A 15449-nucleotide genomic window follows, 5' to 3' on the forward strand; every position below is an offset into this window, starting at 1 on the left:
AGTCATTTATTTATAAAGGCCCAGAGACAAATGTAACAGGGAGGAACACTTTTAAACTTCCCCCACCTCAGAGTTTTCAGCAGACTCCCCAGCTGATTTGGAGAAGGCAAACGAAAAGCCAGTGAGATAGCACTTCTATCCTAATTTCTGAATTGCTCCTTGCAGCATTCAGGAACATCCCAGTCGGTCTAATAAAAGAGATCAGATTCACCCTAAGAGCCTAGTCTGCCAATCAACTAATGCATTTTCCTCTTCTCTCTCATGTAAAGAACCAGAACTGCAGTATGGGCAGGGAAGGGCATTGAACAAATAGCAGGTCCTTGCCCAAAGAGCTCAGTAAATGGGTCAAATGCAGTATTACATAGTCCAGAACAACCAGTCCTGCAGGTTAGGATCTCACAAGGTGCTCAGACTTAGAGGCTCCCAAAGCCCAGGTCCTGTGACAGACCATATAGAGCGTAGGGTCCAACAGGAGTTCAAGGTCAAATACAAGGGACAGGAAGTGCTTTTGGCTGGCCTAGCACTGACAGTCACTGCAGGAACTCTTCCGACTTTCATGTCCCCATACCAGGCTCATCCCAATGAAATGGAAGCCAACAGTCTTCATCACTCCGCTGCCCAGATGCTTCACAGGCCTTGGCAAGGGGCCCTTCGGCCACTGGCCCTTTCTTAAAGCCAGTGATAGTGAAATGCAAATTGTCTCCCTTCAGGGCCACCTCACACCAGCTGCAGTGGACAACGGAGGAGGGGATGGGGCAGAAACCACCACTTCCCGTAGCACCACTGGAAACCACTGGAAGTCCTTGTTGCCTCCTGCAGTGTTGTGTGTGGTCAGCACAGCATGATGCAATGCAAGAGACCCCAGAAATGTGGAGCTGTCACAGCTGGGGTCCTTCCAGGAACAAGTGGGGAAATAATTTTAGAAAGAGGAGAAAAGGTTTCAGTTTGTCTATCATTTGCATTTTCATCAACGACTGTATTGCAGACAGACCCTGGGACACCAAGGACTGCCTGGTTGTCACTGTGCTGCATACCACAAAAAAAGCACAGGCCCCTCCTGATTCAACTCCAAGGGAAACTCCATAGCTAGTGAAGTGCCCCGAGACACAAGTGAGTGGTTCTGATTCTCTCTTCAACCCATGTGTGAGAAGCTGGTTGGGAATTTGTCCAAATATTTGCCCACCCCTAATCTAAGGGCAGAGAGGTGAGTGGACACAGGCTACAGGAACTTAACCTTTGTTCCCCTCTTCTCCCTGCACCTCTCCCCAAGTCCCCAGCACATGGCCGGGCCAGTCCGATACCACGCTGTGTTCCCACACACTGCTTCAGGCAACGTGAGCGCAGGTGGAGTGGCTCCTGCCAGGTGTGTGATGGGGACTTTGGGTGGGGGAGGGAGGTGCAGGGAGAAGAGAAGAACACAATGTGGCACTGGCTCAGCTGGGCCTGGATAACCCATGGCTCCAGGCCCCCTTCTCCCTGCACCCCCTTCCCTGCCCTGAGTCCCCAGCACATGGCCAGGTCTTGTAGGAACTGCACCAGCTGCACCCACGTGGCTCGAGGTGGCTCACAGTAACACAATGTGCCACTGGCCCGGCCTGGCCACGTGCTGGGGACTTGGGGGGGGGCGTGCGCTATCCAGACCCAGTCAGGCTGGTGCCATGCTATGTTCCCACCTTCTCCCTGCACCCCCACCCCCCAAGTCCCCAGCATGCAGCTGGGTTGGTGTCACACTGTGTTCCCACGCACTGCTTTGGTCCACATGGGTGCAGCTGGATCAGCTGGCATAGCTCCTGCCTGACCCAGCCACACGCTGGGGACTCGGGGTCAGGCAGAAACTGTGCCAGCCACCTACAGGAACAAAGCGTGGCACTGCATTAGCATTCCTCACTGCATTATCATTCCTGCACCCCTACCGGGTCCCAGCCTGGCAGAGCCTGGATAACCCATAGCTCCTGGCGCTCTTTCCCCTGCATCTCCCCCCACCAGCGGGGAGAACCTTACCTGAGCTTCCACTCACCGGGGCAGGGCTGTCTGGTCTGCAAACGGACACGGGTCCAAACTGCATCCAGACAGCCTTGCCGGGCAGCATCCTGCTCAGGAGCTCAGCACCTCCTGCCTTGGAGTATACACTAGGAGCTGGGAGACAGGGAAGGTCTGGTCGGGAATGGCAATGAGTGGCTGCTGCTGCTGCAGCTGGCTGGCATGAGGAAGAGAGAAGGGTGAGTGGTGCCAAAAGCCAGGGCAGCCATGGGCTGGATACAATTCTCCTTCAAAGGAGCAGCTGCGGGTCAGACAGAATCATTTGGCAGGCTGGATCTGGCCCAGTGACCATATTTTGCTCACATCTGCCCTGAACTGTTACAGTTCCCAGCCAGATCACTTCTTCCTTGAACCTTGACCTCTGGAAGTTCCCCAGTCCAGCCCTGGGTGCGTAGGCTGCAAGGGCAATCTTCCTGTGTACCTGAGCCAAGTCTCTGATGTACAACTACATGCCATTTCACCTTGTTTGTGAAATCTTCTTATCATCCACATAGTTCACACCCACATCCGTGAATGTGGGACTTGGGGTCCAAGGGAGAATCAAAACCAGTGCCTCCAGTGCTCAAACTGGACAGAAATCAAATTTCTGTCTCACTCTCTCCCTTTACTCATCTGATAAAACTACTCTGGCTGAGTTTAGCTTGACGTGTTCTGCGAAGGCGCATGGCCTGCAACCAGATGCGCAGAGGTAGACACTTGGAAGGGAGATGATGGAGTCCAGCCCCATAGTTTCTTTTGGCTCCAGGCTATGAGGTAGGGGGTTCGCCTAGCCCTTTGTAAACCAGATCATGCTGAGGTGTCACTCCTGGAAAGAACTATGAATTTTTTCCTAACCATGGAAGGGAAACCATCCTTCCTGTGGCATCAGGGTTCAGACCTAACCAGGAATCAAATGAATGAGATGGTTCTGGCCCTTCCAGACCTCGTAGCGGCACTCCAGCAAGCCGGACCCGCAGCTCTCACCTGATGTTTTCATTGGGCGCCTTCCCGTGCCTCTTGATGGCAGAGCACTCATTTTTATGATTCAGCCAGGCACCTCTCTGGCAGGTTCGGTCGCAGTAGTGAGCAAACTTGCACTGACCGCAGCGATGGAGCTTCTCCTGCCGCTTAAAGCAGGTGTGGCAGATGAGGTGAGTCAGGCTACAAAAGACAAAAGCAGCCAGTTGTCACCAGGGAAGAAAAGTACATCGGATCCAGATCAGAGCTTCCCAGCTGGTCCACATCTCCTCCAGGGGAGAATAAATTGAGTAACACTGAGCTATATATTCCACAAAGCCTTTGGGACAGAAGGATAAACATTTCAAGTGAAGTGCGGCTTCATGTTTGCGTGCGTGCCCAGTGCTGCTGTGTGTTTAATAGACAGTGCTTTTGTTTAAAGGAAAGAGCCAGTGAATACACTCCCCAGCCCCTCACACCTCCTGTCTCCAGCACTGGCGCCCCAGGTGCATGTCATCATGGTTAATGGCATATTTGTTTTGCTGGTCAGCCCTACTTTAAACACCATCTCACATCCACAGATGTGGTTTTGGAGTCCATCACTCACTAGAGACAGAAACAGATGTCAAGGCAGGGGGTCTGATTCTTAGCTCTTTATGCTGGAACAAAATAAGAGTTACTCCTTTGAATTCAATACTGTGGACACCTCTGTGAGAGCAGGGTCTGGCCATATATCTCAAGTGCTCCATGACTCCATGTGTGTTATTTCTCCTAAGTGAGAAAGACACACTATTTTCCCCCTACAACTCGTTGTAGGGAGCAGGAACTATCAAATTCCTGAAATCAGGGAGCAAAAGGGAAGTATCTGCAGACACACACATATACCACTGCTTCTTTATGTCCATTTTTCCTGTTTCCAGAAAATGGATACCAAGCTCAGGTTTACAACCCAGTAATACCATTCCCTCCCTGGCCCAAATTCTTCCCTTTCCCTTCTTCTCTACTGACTCACCATCCATCATCCAGCAACATGGGTTATGTGGGGCATGATTGTGATCCTTCACATGTCCCTTGAGGGGTGGCTTGTGCCATTGGACAATCCATCTGCAAAGAAACACTCCCTTTCTCCACTTGGCCCATGTTTCTGCCAGCTGCATATGCCACTGTCATATATAACCTGGGGCTTTCTGGCTCCTTCTCCAAACGAGGTCCCCAGTGGTCCTACGATTTAGTCTTCCCACACTGGCTGGAAGGCTCCCAATTCTGGGTGCCCTCCTCCCACACCCCTACCTTCTATTTTCATTGAGAGAGCAGCAGAGATCTGAATGCAAGTGTGCGTGTGTGTGAAAGAGAGCGCCCCAGACACACTAACCTCAATGACCTTGTTTTGACAATAAGCTGCCTAAAGCACACCTACTATCATAGAGCAATGGTGGTCAAACTTCTGGTCCTGTGGCCAGATGAATGACACAGGTCCAGTCCAGGGGATGATCCCCACTTGCTGGATCCATCTGCATGCCAGATCTGGCCATGCACCAGGCCAATCCCACACATGGCCTAATCCCATGCACCAGTCCAAGCCCAGGGCTTCGTTTGCAGGGCCATGTTATCTGTTTATGAGGTTCCTTATAGGTCCAGAAATTTGGCACAAGGCGGGCTGCAATTAATGCTGCCACTGCTCCCTCACCACCACCATAGAGATAGGGATTCAGCACTGGCTAGCGATAAATCAAATGGATAATGTATAATAGCTGCTTTGTATTGATAGGTGCTAGTGCCTCTAAAGGACACAACGGCTCCATACAGGCATCACAGATTTGATACTGTGAACACATTCTGGAGTTTCTGCTCCAGATAATGTGTTACAGCCTGTGCTTTCAGAGCAGGAGGATCTGCCAGTTCTCCTCACTGATGGCTTGAAAGCACCGGGAGGTCCAGGGTTCTGGCACCTGCAAGGTACTAAGCGGGTCACGGCATTACAGCAAAAGCTTTAAACAGGAACCCAGCAGAATTGGGCAACTGGCTGGAAGGGAGCATTGGAGATCAACCTGCAGGGAGAGAAAATAGCCCAGCACTGACACAAGGGTACACTCGGTGCCCTTCTGGCCCCTTTCTCTCTCCTGCCTGTAATTCTACCTACCTAATCCAATCCCTAAGCAATCAACTTGACCATAGTTGGATTTCTGAGTGGAAGATGAGGTTATGGGCTTCAAGTTAGGCATGTGCTTCTGTACCTTACCGAATAGGGGGTCAGCATGAGTGAATTGCACAGTTTTAGGGCAACCCATGGGACCCACATTACAAGTTACTGCATGACTGATTACTGTTGTTTGCAAAGCACTTACCCTGTTATTATTGCAACCCCCCGTCTCTTTGCAATTAGCTCTTATCACCCTTGTAGCTCTCTCCTTCCACCTGGTTAATGTTTACACCAGCTAATTTTTCTTTCTTCTAAGTGCCTGTCTAATTCCTTTTAAAGAAGGTTTATGAGTAGTAAGGTCCACTGCAAACACCGTGTACAGAAAAACCAAGTGCTTGAGAACTCCCAGAACACCCACCGGCTTGGGAAACAGCTAAAAGAATCATGGAAACGTTACTGACTCCTCCATCAATATACAGGATGCAACAAAAACCCTAGGAATAAGGGAAACATCCTTTTTGCTTTGAAATTCAGGCTCTGTGGGGCAAGGATTTTAGACCATTAAAGCATGAATTTAAAACAAATACTGTAATTTCAATGGGTTCAGTATAAAACTATGATAGGGGGGAGATAACATATAAGAGTGCTTTTAAATCATCCTACGAACTCCGTTGACTCCTGTTATACTATATGAGGGGTGGGCAAAATGCGGCCCAGGTGCTGGATGCAGCCTGCCAGGCCATTCTATCCAACCTGCGGGGCCCCTAAAAAATTTAGAAAATTAATATTAATCTGCCCTGAGCTGCCTGTCATGCAGCCCTTGATGGCTTGCCAAAACTCAGTAAGTGGCCCTCTGCCCAAAATAATTGCCCGCCCCTGAACTATATGCATGAGTGGGCATGTCTACATGAGACGGTTACCAGACATTCGCCTAATAACACTATGCAGTAACGTGTCCTGGCAAAAACCGTGCTAATAGCCTGCTGAGCAGTGTTATTAGGCTAATGCGCAATAAGCGTCACTAAACAACCTTGCACTGGTGCTAACGCACAATAAATTTAGGTATTGCACATTTAGTTAGTCCTTTATTAAGGAAGTAGTAAACCAAATGCACAATATCTAAGGCACATTAATTAATGTGTAGACGTGCCCAGTGAGCCCTAATTGCGTTAGTAACCATTTGAGAGATCATTATGGCCTAAATATCTAAAGTCTGAAATGCTGCCTGATACAGGCTTGATCATGATCCCATTGTAAAACATTGGGAGTTTGCCCGCTGACATTGATGGGAGCAGGAACAGACCTACAAAAGGATCCAGGACTGTTCTCTCCTCAAGCAGCCGACACAGGAAGCAGTTTTCCCATCACCAAGGTGCAGCCGCCTCTGGAAGAGAATATAGCTACTGTTTAGGAACGGGGTACCCTACCCAACCCTAAACTGCAGCTGAGGACAGGGTTTAAAAACAAATCCTGTGCAATTACAATTGTACTGAACACAGGCAGGATTTTAGGTAAGTAGGGCTGTAATGTTAACCATATTTAGCCATGATACTATCGTAGGATCGCAGCAATAAATCAAGTGCCACGTTAAATGACAAAAGGCCCGGACTTTGTCAAGCAAAAACTATTGTTAGTTTAGCACTGGTCATTGACCTTTGCCTATGATAATCAGCAGAGTATTATTAAACATTAAAGGTAACATTATAACATTATTATTAAACATTAAAGGTAAAGAGCAACCTATTCGGCATTACTACATGCCTGGCATTTCAAGGGGAGTTTGTATCCTCACATTTTAATACAGCAATTTCCATTCATACAGTGCTCTTTAGAACATCTTCATCTTTCATGCAGATAGCCTGGCACTGGTTTCTCATGAGAAAGTTTATTTGAAATGCAAGATACATTTACGTGGAAATGACACAACAGGTGCCAGTCACCCTGTAATCCTCTTGCTGGCTCTGTGGTTTATTGGGTTATATTTTACATTTTAAACAGGAGGGATTTAGACTTTCAAGTGATAACTAGTAAACACTTTTTATAGGCAGTGGAATGTATCCTTGGGCATTTTGAGGAATTTCTCTAACCACATGAAGGCTTCAGATAACCACATAGGAAGCGGCAGTATCAGAGAATAGTCTTTCTAATATGACACCCTGTCTTGTTTAGTGTCCAATGTCAGATAACTCATTGGAAGGAAAAAGTCTTCCCAAAATGCACTTCCTCTGTCCTTTCATCCAGAGAGTGGCTTCTCCTAATTACTTGCTTTATCTGGGAGAACGGGAAAGCCATTTTCCATCTGTCTTATGTCCCCAAACTTTTCTTCGCTGTCTCCAACACCAGAATTATATCAAGGATGAACTAGAAGCTTTGAAGCAAATGAGTGTAAAGCTAAAAGTGTTTCACTGGCTACAAGAGCATTTAAGTGAGCATAAAAGATTTTAATCTACCAGCCAAGATCAAGGCCCAGTTATGCTAGGCGCTGGGCATGCATACAATCCTTGTTCCAGAGAGCTCTAAATTACACAAGAGGATCAGAAGTACCACTACAATAGGAAACTGAGACACAATGGGTGTGCCTACATGAGACATTTACTGTGGAGTTGACTAATTAGCTCCGCAGTAAACATCTCGGGGTCTACATGTGCAGGGCAATTAGGCTGGAGTAAACTAGTTAACTCTACAGCAGAGTAGTACTTGTAAATACTCCACAGCAGCGCACGTGTAGATGCTGCCCGGCTGGCTGGGGCATGAGGGTGCTTCAGTGCAGGGGCTTCCTGCTGGCTAGCCTCATGCTTTTTATTTATCTATTTAGCAAATGCAAATCCACAAAGCCAAGCAATAACCTCATGCTGAAGCTCCCTTGTGCCCCAGACAGCCCCCTGGGCCCCTGCCAGCCAAGGCTGCTCCAACCCAGCTTGTTGTGCTGCAGTCCCCAGCACGTGTTCAAATAGTGCTCCTGGGAGCAATAAACTCCAGAGTTGATTTCTTTACATTAATTGCATCTGTAGACATGCCTAGTAAAACTGAGCAGTGTGCCCAAGGTCACATGGAAGTTGGGTGCCAATGCTGAGATTTGAACTGAGAGCACCAGCCCTAGTGCCTTATCTTGAAGCCTGGTCTTCTTCTCTGCCTTATGCAACACAACACTTTTACTAACAGGTCTCTAATTCTGCTATCTCTGAACTGTATGCTGCTAACAATGTACATCTCATTGCCTGCTTAAGATTTTTATGGGAGGCTTTTTAAAAGAATGTCTGCAAACAAAATGCCATGAGACAGTAAAGCGCCATGTTAAACAGAGGCTTATAAAAGGACAATGATTGGAGTGTGTTAACAGCATCCCTATGCTAATAGCAGGAGGGATGGCCGGCTCCCTTAACTCAAATGACAGAGCTGCTGCTGCTCTGCAATGCACGACTGCGTTCTATCAGCTGTCAAGTCAGCAGGGCAGGAAGGTGCAACCGAGATCACAGCCTTGTAAGGTAATGAAGAGCCATGAGACTGATAAAAACACACAGGGTGGTACTCTACCGGGAAGCAAGTAGAGATATAATGCTTGGGAATTGTGCGGTCTTCCCTACTTTAAGAGCTCCTGCCAGCTGAATGCACAGAAAGCAGCTGGAGAAGTGTTCTTAAAATGCCTCTGTTGAAAGACATGCCAGGTTTTAGGAAGCAATGTACCTGGCAGGGGAGAGAGCTTGAGTAGGGGAAAGCTTATGGGGGTATCTGCAGAGATGCCTGCTGAGTTAAACCAATAAGAAATGGATACTACAGACTATGAGTACTGAGTTTCAGGTTTTGGGATTTGGAATCTAATTGGTTTGGGATTTAATTGGCAAGTGAATTTGAACATTTATTAAATTTCAAAAGAGGAAATGTTGCAGCAGAAGTACTGAGGTGGAGTTCCTGGGGCTATTCCTTGTAAGAATAGAAAGAATGTAAATGTTTTGAACTTGGGTTATTAGGGTTTATCACACACTGTGGCAAGGCACCCCAAGGCATAGATAACCTATAAGGTTCACTTCACCCTCTCCTGAGAGGCAGCTCCCTCTGGCATGAATTGTAGCAGCACTGCTTTGGAAGAAGCAGCCCATATTTTATTGAAACTGCAGAACTATTCATTTACTTTACTATTTACTATTTCTTTACTTCTTATTCCATCCAAGAAGAGCACACACCAACTGCAGATGCTTCCTCAGCCTGATGAAAGGTTTTTAAACCCGAAAGCTTGCTAAAAAAATGTTTTCCAACAATTTAGTTGGGCTAATAAAAGATACAAGATTTACCCAAAGAACCTTGTCCAACTATCCTGTAGGCATCGATATCCACTAAGATGCCTGTTTCCACTGGTAGATATGCAGACTGATGCCATCCCAGAGCTACCAGGCTGCTCAGAGCCCTCACTCATGCCAAAGCCCCAGAGCAGGATTTTCAAATGAGGCATTCCCCCATTCCCCCATCTAGCCTATGTTTGGGATCTAACTCTTCTCAAGCAAAGGGCCAAAAAGCCAAGGTGCCAGCTCAGAGCTGCAAGGTCTATGAGGTGGCAGGGCAACTAGTGCAGTGTTTCTCAACCTTTTAAGTAGCAAGTACCCCCTAACTTCTGAAAATGTTAATAAGTACCCCAACACTCAATTTTCATGGAGATTTTATATTTACAGACTAATGTGTGCCATATGTTGGAAGAAGGGCTGTGTATATAAGGCCGTGATATGACAGATGTCTGACCTGGTGTGGGCAGGTTTGCCACCTTTTACACCAGGGGTGCACAAATCAAGTATGTACCTGTACTAGAGGTGATGTTGGCCAGAGCTAGGAGGGCTGAACCCAGTCCCTCGCAAAGCGCAGCACACCAAGTTATTACTGGGGAATTTAATTTTTTTAATTGCACCAAATTTTTTGCCATAGTTTTGAGAGGAGGAAGGGGCGAGACAAAGAGGAAAAGAGGGCAAGAGAGAGTGTTGGGGTACCTACATACCCCCTGCCTGTGTCTCACGTACCCCTGGGGTACCACAGGTTGAGAAACTATGAACTAGTGGATAGATGTTGCAACACCTGAGTACCTTTAAAGGTCTAACCCTTAATCTTTCTGTGCCTCACTTTCCCCACTGCAAATCTGGAATAATTATGCTTTCCTGGTCTGTCTTATCTATTTAAGCTGTAAGCTCCTTGGAGCAAAAGTTGTCCCTAACTGTGCATCCTTGCAGTGGCTAACTGAATAGGTACCTGCCTTCACTTGCTAATAAAATCCAAATGATAAGGACTCCTAAAAACAGTATCTCCCTAGCAGAGCCATTTCCCTCACCTTTCCAAGTCATATGCTAACTTTGTATTGACTTGGAGGGCAAGTGCCAATTGCTGACTCACTTCCTGCAGCACCTTGGCACTCTCTGGTCTCCTCCCATCGAATTATTGACCGTGCTGAACGTTACCGGTCATGAGATCTGGTGATACATGGTACGGGATGCACCTCACCAACTGCTAATCCAGAGAGGTGGTTATAATAATAGAAACAGGGATTTAATAAAGCAACCAATTCATACTAGCAAATGAGAAAGGGAGGGAGGGATGGCCCCTTTGGAACGCTCTTCAGATCGACAAACAAACTGACAAACCAGCTGGGGCAGAAATCCAGCGGTGAACATCACCGTGGAGAATTCCCTGGCTTTGGCTCCAAGAAGTATGCAGCCAAGACTGATTTCAGCTGTCAGAAAATGGCTGCTGATAATTTCATGTGTGACCTGCACTTCTCACCACATTGCCCTGTCCATTCATAGACATCAAAGGACTTTACAAAGATGACTAAATAGTATCTGTTTAAGCAGCGAGACTGCCTAGAAAGCCCACAGCCTATTTAAAGGGGTATATCCTAGCAGAGCAAGCATCATGGTAGAGAAGTTTCAGCACCTTACTAAGGATTCAGAGGTATACATTCAAAGCCCCATGTCAACTCATGTTGACCGTCCCCAGTCGAGCCAGCCGTAAATGAGTATTTGGTCATTCAGCTGATGGGGGAAAGGGTAACCAGATATCACGTTAACCATGCTGGGCCATTTGTGTTGGGAAGACCTTGGACTTCTTTTGATCCTATTCCTATAGACTACAGGCCAGATCCAATCCCATCTATTTCACACCTAAGTGGATGCAGACACCTAAATGTGATCCTGGTCAACTATTCTACCCTGATCAAGTCCCTTCAAGGGTGAAGACACTGCGACTGAGGGAGGTTACTTGACATCCCAAGTTCACACAGTAGGCCGTGCAAATGGAAGAAGAACCCAGCACATCTGCCTTCTAGTCTAGTGCCCCATTTACCAGGCTACACTTTCTAGGCTACGAGCCCTTTATGCTATTTTACACCACAGCAAGTCACAGGTCTGAGTAGGATGGCCATCACAGAGGCCAGTCCGGTTGTCCTCTGTCCTCTATTGATATAAAACTAGACCCCCTTATGTTCTCTATTTTTCTCTTGAAGAGAAATCCTTAGCAAGGTACCAAAACTGCTCTACCATGATGCTTGCTCTGCTAGGACAGAGGCGGACAATTATTTTGGGTGGAGGGCCACTTACTGAGTTTTGGCAAGCCAGAATGTCCTCTATGATGGCCACCCTCACTCTGAGGCGGGTAACACACAACACCCAGAACAGATGCAAATCCACAAAGGGAGTTCATTACCACGTGACCTGCTATGTCAGAGTCACAAGCACAGGAGTCCTGCAGGAAAAGCAGAGGGGAGTATACTGGTTCAAATCTATTCTGAAAGTCACTTCACTCGCACAGTTAGATCACATTCTCTCAAGATCAGATTGACTGGGTGTTGGCGTGGACACATTAATCTGCAAGTGAAGTCAAAAGGCTACCTCTTACAGTTCAGGAGCCATCTATCACTGAGACGTGACCTTCAGGCAGAACAGAGAGTACCAGCACCTCTGACCTTAAACATAGGGTAAGCATGCTTGGCGTTCAGTGGGGTGGCAGCAACACCGCACTAGAAAACCCAGGCTCAAGAAGTTCACCTTTCCAACAGCTAAAGGAACAAGATGGATTCAGCAAGAGATCAGTCCAGAGGGGAGGGAGAATGCTGAAGCTGTAGTCTATGGAGGTCCATCCTCTAATCTAGAGGTGGCTGACAAGGACTAGAGGAATATTTTCCCCATTCTTTCCAGATACAGAAAAAACAGCTCAAGTATGGATATGTTTACAGATGTGAGGGATCTGCTTAGTTTTTTATCTTTAAAATAGCAAGAAAATTAAGTCTGAACTTCCCTGATTTTGCTGGAGGATTTTTACTGAAAGATGTAGACTTAGATTAGAAGTTCTTTCAGTCATGGATCAAAGGGATGTGGCTGTAGTTATGTTTAGCAAAAGACAGCTGTTCTCCCAAATCTCATTTAAGCATTACTTGAGCTAAATACATTTGAATAAAAGTAACCACCAAAGTTTAAGCAACCTGAGTTAAAAATCACTTCTGCCCTCAGTTTTCAGCTCTCAGGTTCTTTTCCATAGGATTTCTAATATCATAATCCTGATTCTCCCATCAACCATACAATCCTAAATATCCAAAGAGATAGTGATGGGTTTCAGGCCTGCTTTATGCACAGCAAAGTGCAAAATACAGCAAAAACTCTTTTCTTTTTTTTTTTCTTTTTTTGCACTTTGCAGGTCACGTTTGCAGTGGACCTGAATGTACTCCTTGCTTCAGGTGTTCAAAACTGCACAGCTGCCATGTAATGTTAGTTGCCTTGAGTGCTGCCCCTCAAGCCCAGCTGCTTAAAGAGCAAACCTAAAAAGAGAAGGTTAACAGAAATACATTGCACCTCCCCAAGCCCTTAGGAAATGTAAACTCTTGCAAACTTGGGAGCCGATTGACATGCCAGACCACAAGGTCACATAGTGTACATAGAGTAGACAGCCTCTATGCCAAGGCATCATCCTTAGGGTGGTGTTAAGGAAGTAAAGCTTGAACCCAAGGTAGGGACCATATACAAGGTAACCAGAGGGGAACAGCTCTGGAAGGAAGAGAGGCCATGAGGGGCAGAATGCAATGGGAGATTTGTAACTACAGCAATAAGCCAAATGCTAATGGGAGCTAATGACCAAAGCAGCACACTGAGAACCAGCCCAGTTTCTTTACTATTTTGAACTCACGTAGCTAAGTCACTCCTCTTACACTCACATGAACATAATGAAGGGTCACAGAAAACTGAGGGACCCAATGACAGCTCTTTAGGTAATACCAGCTTTAAGGGAGCAACTTAGGCTTCTGATCTCATTTACGGGAATCTCCAACCCAAGGGTATGTCAACAAGGTCTTCCTGGACTGGGGGACACTCCCAAGCATGTCCCATGCATCCATTCCCACTCACACATCAAACCCAGAGACACAGGAGCAAAGTGCTCCAGGATCTTGAAAGCTGCCATGGAGGGTCAGCCACATGACCGTGGAAGCAGGGGCAGATGAGAGAGATGTGCTCAGGAGTGTCCTTCTCAGGATATGCCAGGGATGTGGTGTAGCCATACCCAGGGTATGCCTGGAGTAGATGCGGAGATGCCTTTGTTGGCTTATATTCATAGGCTTTCAGGCCAGAAGGAACCATTATGACCATCTGCTCTGACCTTCAACATAACATAACAGGTCATAATATTTCACCAATAATGATCCCTCCATCATACCTGCAACTTCTGGTTGAACTAGAGCACAAGACACCAACTCCTGGTTTAAAAGCCTCAAGTAGCTGATGAGCTGTTGGTTGTAGCTGTGTTGGTCTAAGGACATAGGCAGACAAGGTTCTTTGGGTAAATGTGAAATCTTTTATTAGACCAAATAAATAGTTGGAAAAAATTGTTCTTTGCAAACTTGCAGGTATAAACACCCTTCTTCAGGCATGGGGAGAGGATGCACTATATCCTGATGGTTAATTATCCTCATAAATATCCTGCTGGTTAATTATCCTAATAAAACAACGGTCAACTTATTGGTGATATAGAATATCTCACTTTATGCAATCCACTCAGTGCCTTGGTAAAAAAGTGTTGTATTGTGCAGGCAAGTTACAAAATCTGTATGACATTTTTGTTGTCAGAGAGAATTTCAGACTGCTATAAAACTATACCATTCCCCCACGTTGTCTCAGTAGCCTGCCTTCCTGTAATTCACCACAACTCTGCAAGGCCACAATTCACTACAGGGGAAATGCCTCTCTGTGCACCTGGACAAGGCCTATTCAACACTTAGCCCCAGTGGGAAAGTCTGCTCTGTGTGTCCATCTTGCAATTCCAGGCAAGTGCCCGTTGACCATTTGGGAGCTGTAGAACCAGCCCGGTTGCATCCAGTACAATTCATAGGCAAGAATCTGTAACATCTTACAACATCTTTTTACTAGGACACAGATGGACATGATACTGTTCACATTCTTGCATTATCAAGAGAACAATACAATAGCACACGAGGCATGTTGTGTTGAGCTGGAAATAGATCTTCCCCTCACTGCATGCCACTTTGCTGCATCATATACCAGAATATGGCCATGCCAACAGCATAGTCCATCTATTTTGTACAGTACCCAAGCATTTGTATCTTATCCAGGCCTTGATTCACAAAGGCACTCAGGGCCAAGTTTTCAAGAACTCAGCACCCACATTTGGCTCCGATTTCCAAGGGAGCTCAACTCAGATTTAAGTTGCATAATAAAGTCTAAATATTCAGTGAGCTCAAAATACTCTCACTTCTATGCTGACCCTTATGCACAGTAGATGCTGAGCTTTTTGGAAAATCTGGCCTGTAGATAATGTATACCATAACTCCAATATAATATTTCTTACGCACCCACAACTCCCATAGCTTCCAGTGGAAACATAAGAGGCTCAGGCTAGGAGACTCTGCAGGCAGATGGCCTAATGTGAGAACCCCTCTCTTTCAAAATGCCATGGGTTTATTATCCCAAATTCCACAAAGGGTCAAGGCAGGTATTTATGTACATACATTGCACACAACTCCGTTTGCTGTGGCAGGAGTGGACCGTACTTTAAAAAACAAATGTTCTGTGCAAGTGTTAAAGAGCTCAGAGCACCTTAAAAAGGGTGTTTCTGCTGTGTCCTAAGCCAAAAAAATGTTCCCTGCTCTGTAATGTGTACAACACTGAGCACCAGTCTCAAAGGTATCAATAAAGTATTCCAGTGGTTCTCTACACAAACCACTTCGAGGTGAAATGAACTATAGAAGAAGTATTGGGTGAAGTTGTAGCCATGATGCTCCAGGAAAACTGTGAAAGGCAAGGATTTTTGTGGGTGATATAATTTATTGAACCAACTGTATAGATAAAAGGGAAAG

The 15449-nt window shown here is 46.3% G+C and overlaps 1 protein-coding gene across 6 annotated transcripts in view; it reads right to left on the minus strand.

Moving 5' to 3' along the window:
* The window catches only part of SMYD1 (SET and MYND domain containing 1), a 44737-nt gene that overhangs the window by 22686 nt on the left and 6602 nt on the right, over window positions 1-15449 (minus strand). For 5 of the 6 annotated variants that reach the window (XM_006028635.3, XM_025210056.1, XM_025210055.1 and 2 more), the window contains exon 2: window positions 3004-3180. The exons of the other annotated variant lie outside the window; for it this stretch is intronic. In XM_006028635.3, the coding sequence (XP_006028697.1) occupies window positions 3004-3180 (177 nt within the window). The remainder of the gene's footprint in view (window positions 1-3003; window positions 3181-15449) is intronic. 6 annotated transcript variants of the gene reach the window in all.

Source organism: Alligator sinensis, unplaced genomic scaffold (assembly GCF_000455745.1).
Source record: "Alligator sinensis unplaced genomic scaffold, ASM45574v1 scaffold656_1, whole genome shotgun sequence".
In the NCBI taxonomy this organism is placed as follows: Eukaryota; Metazoa; Chordata; order Crocodylia; family Alligatoridae; genus Alligator; species Alligator sinensis.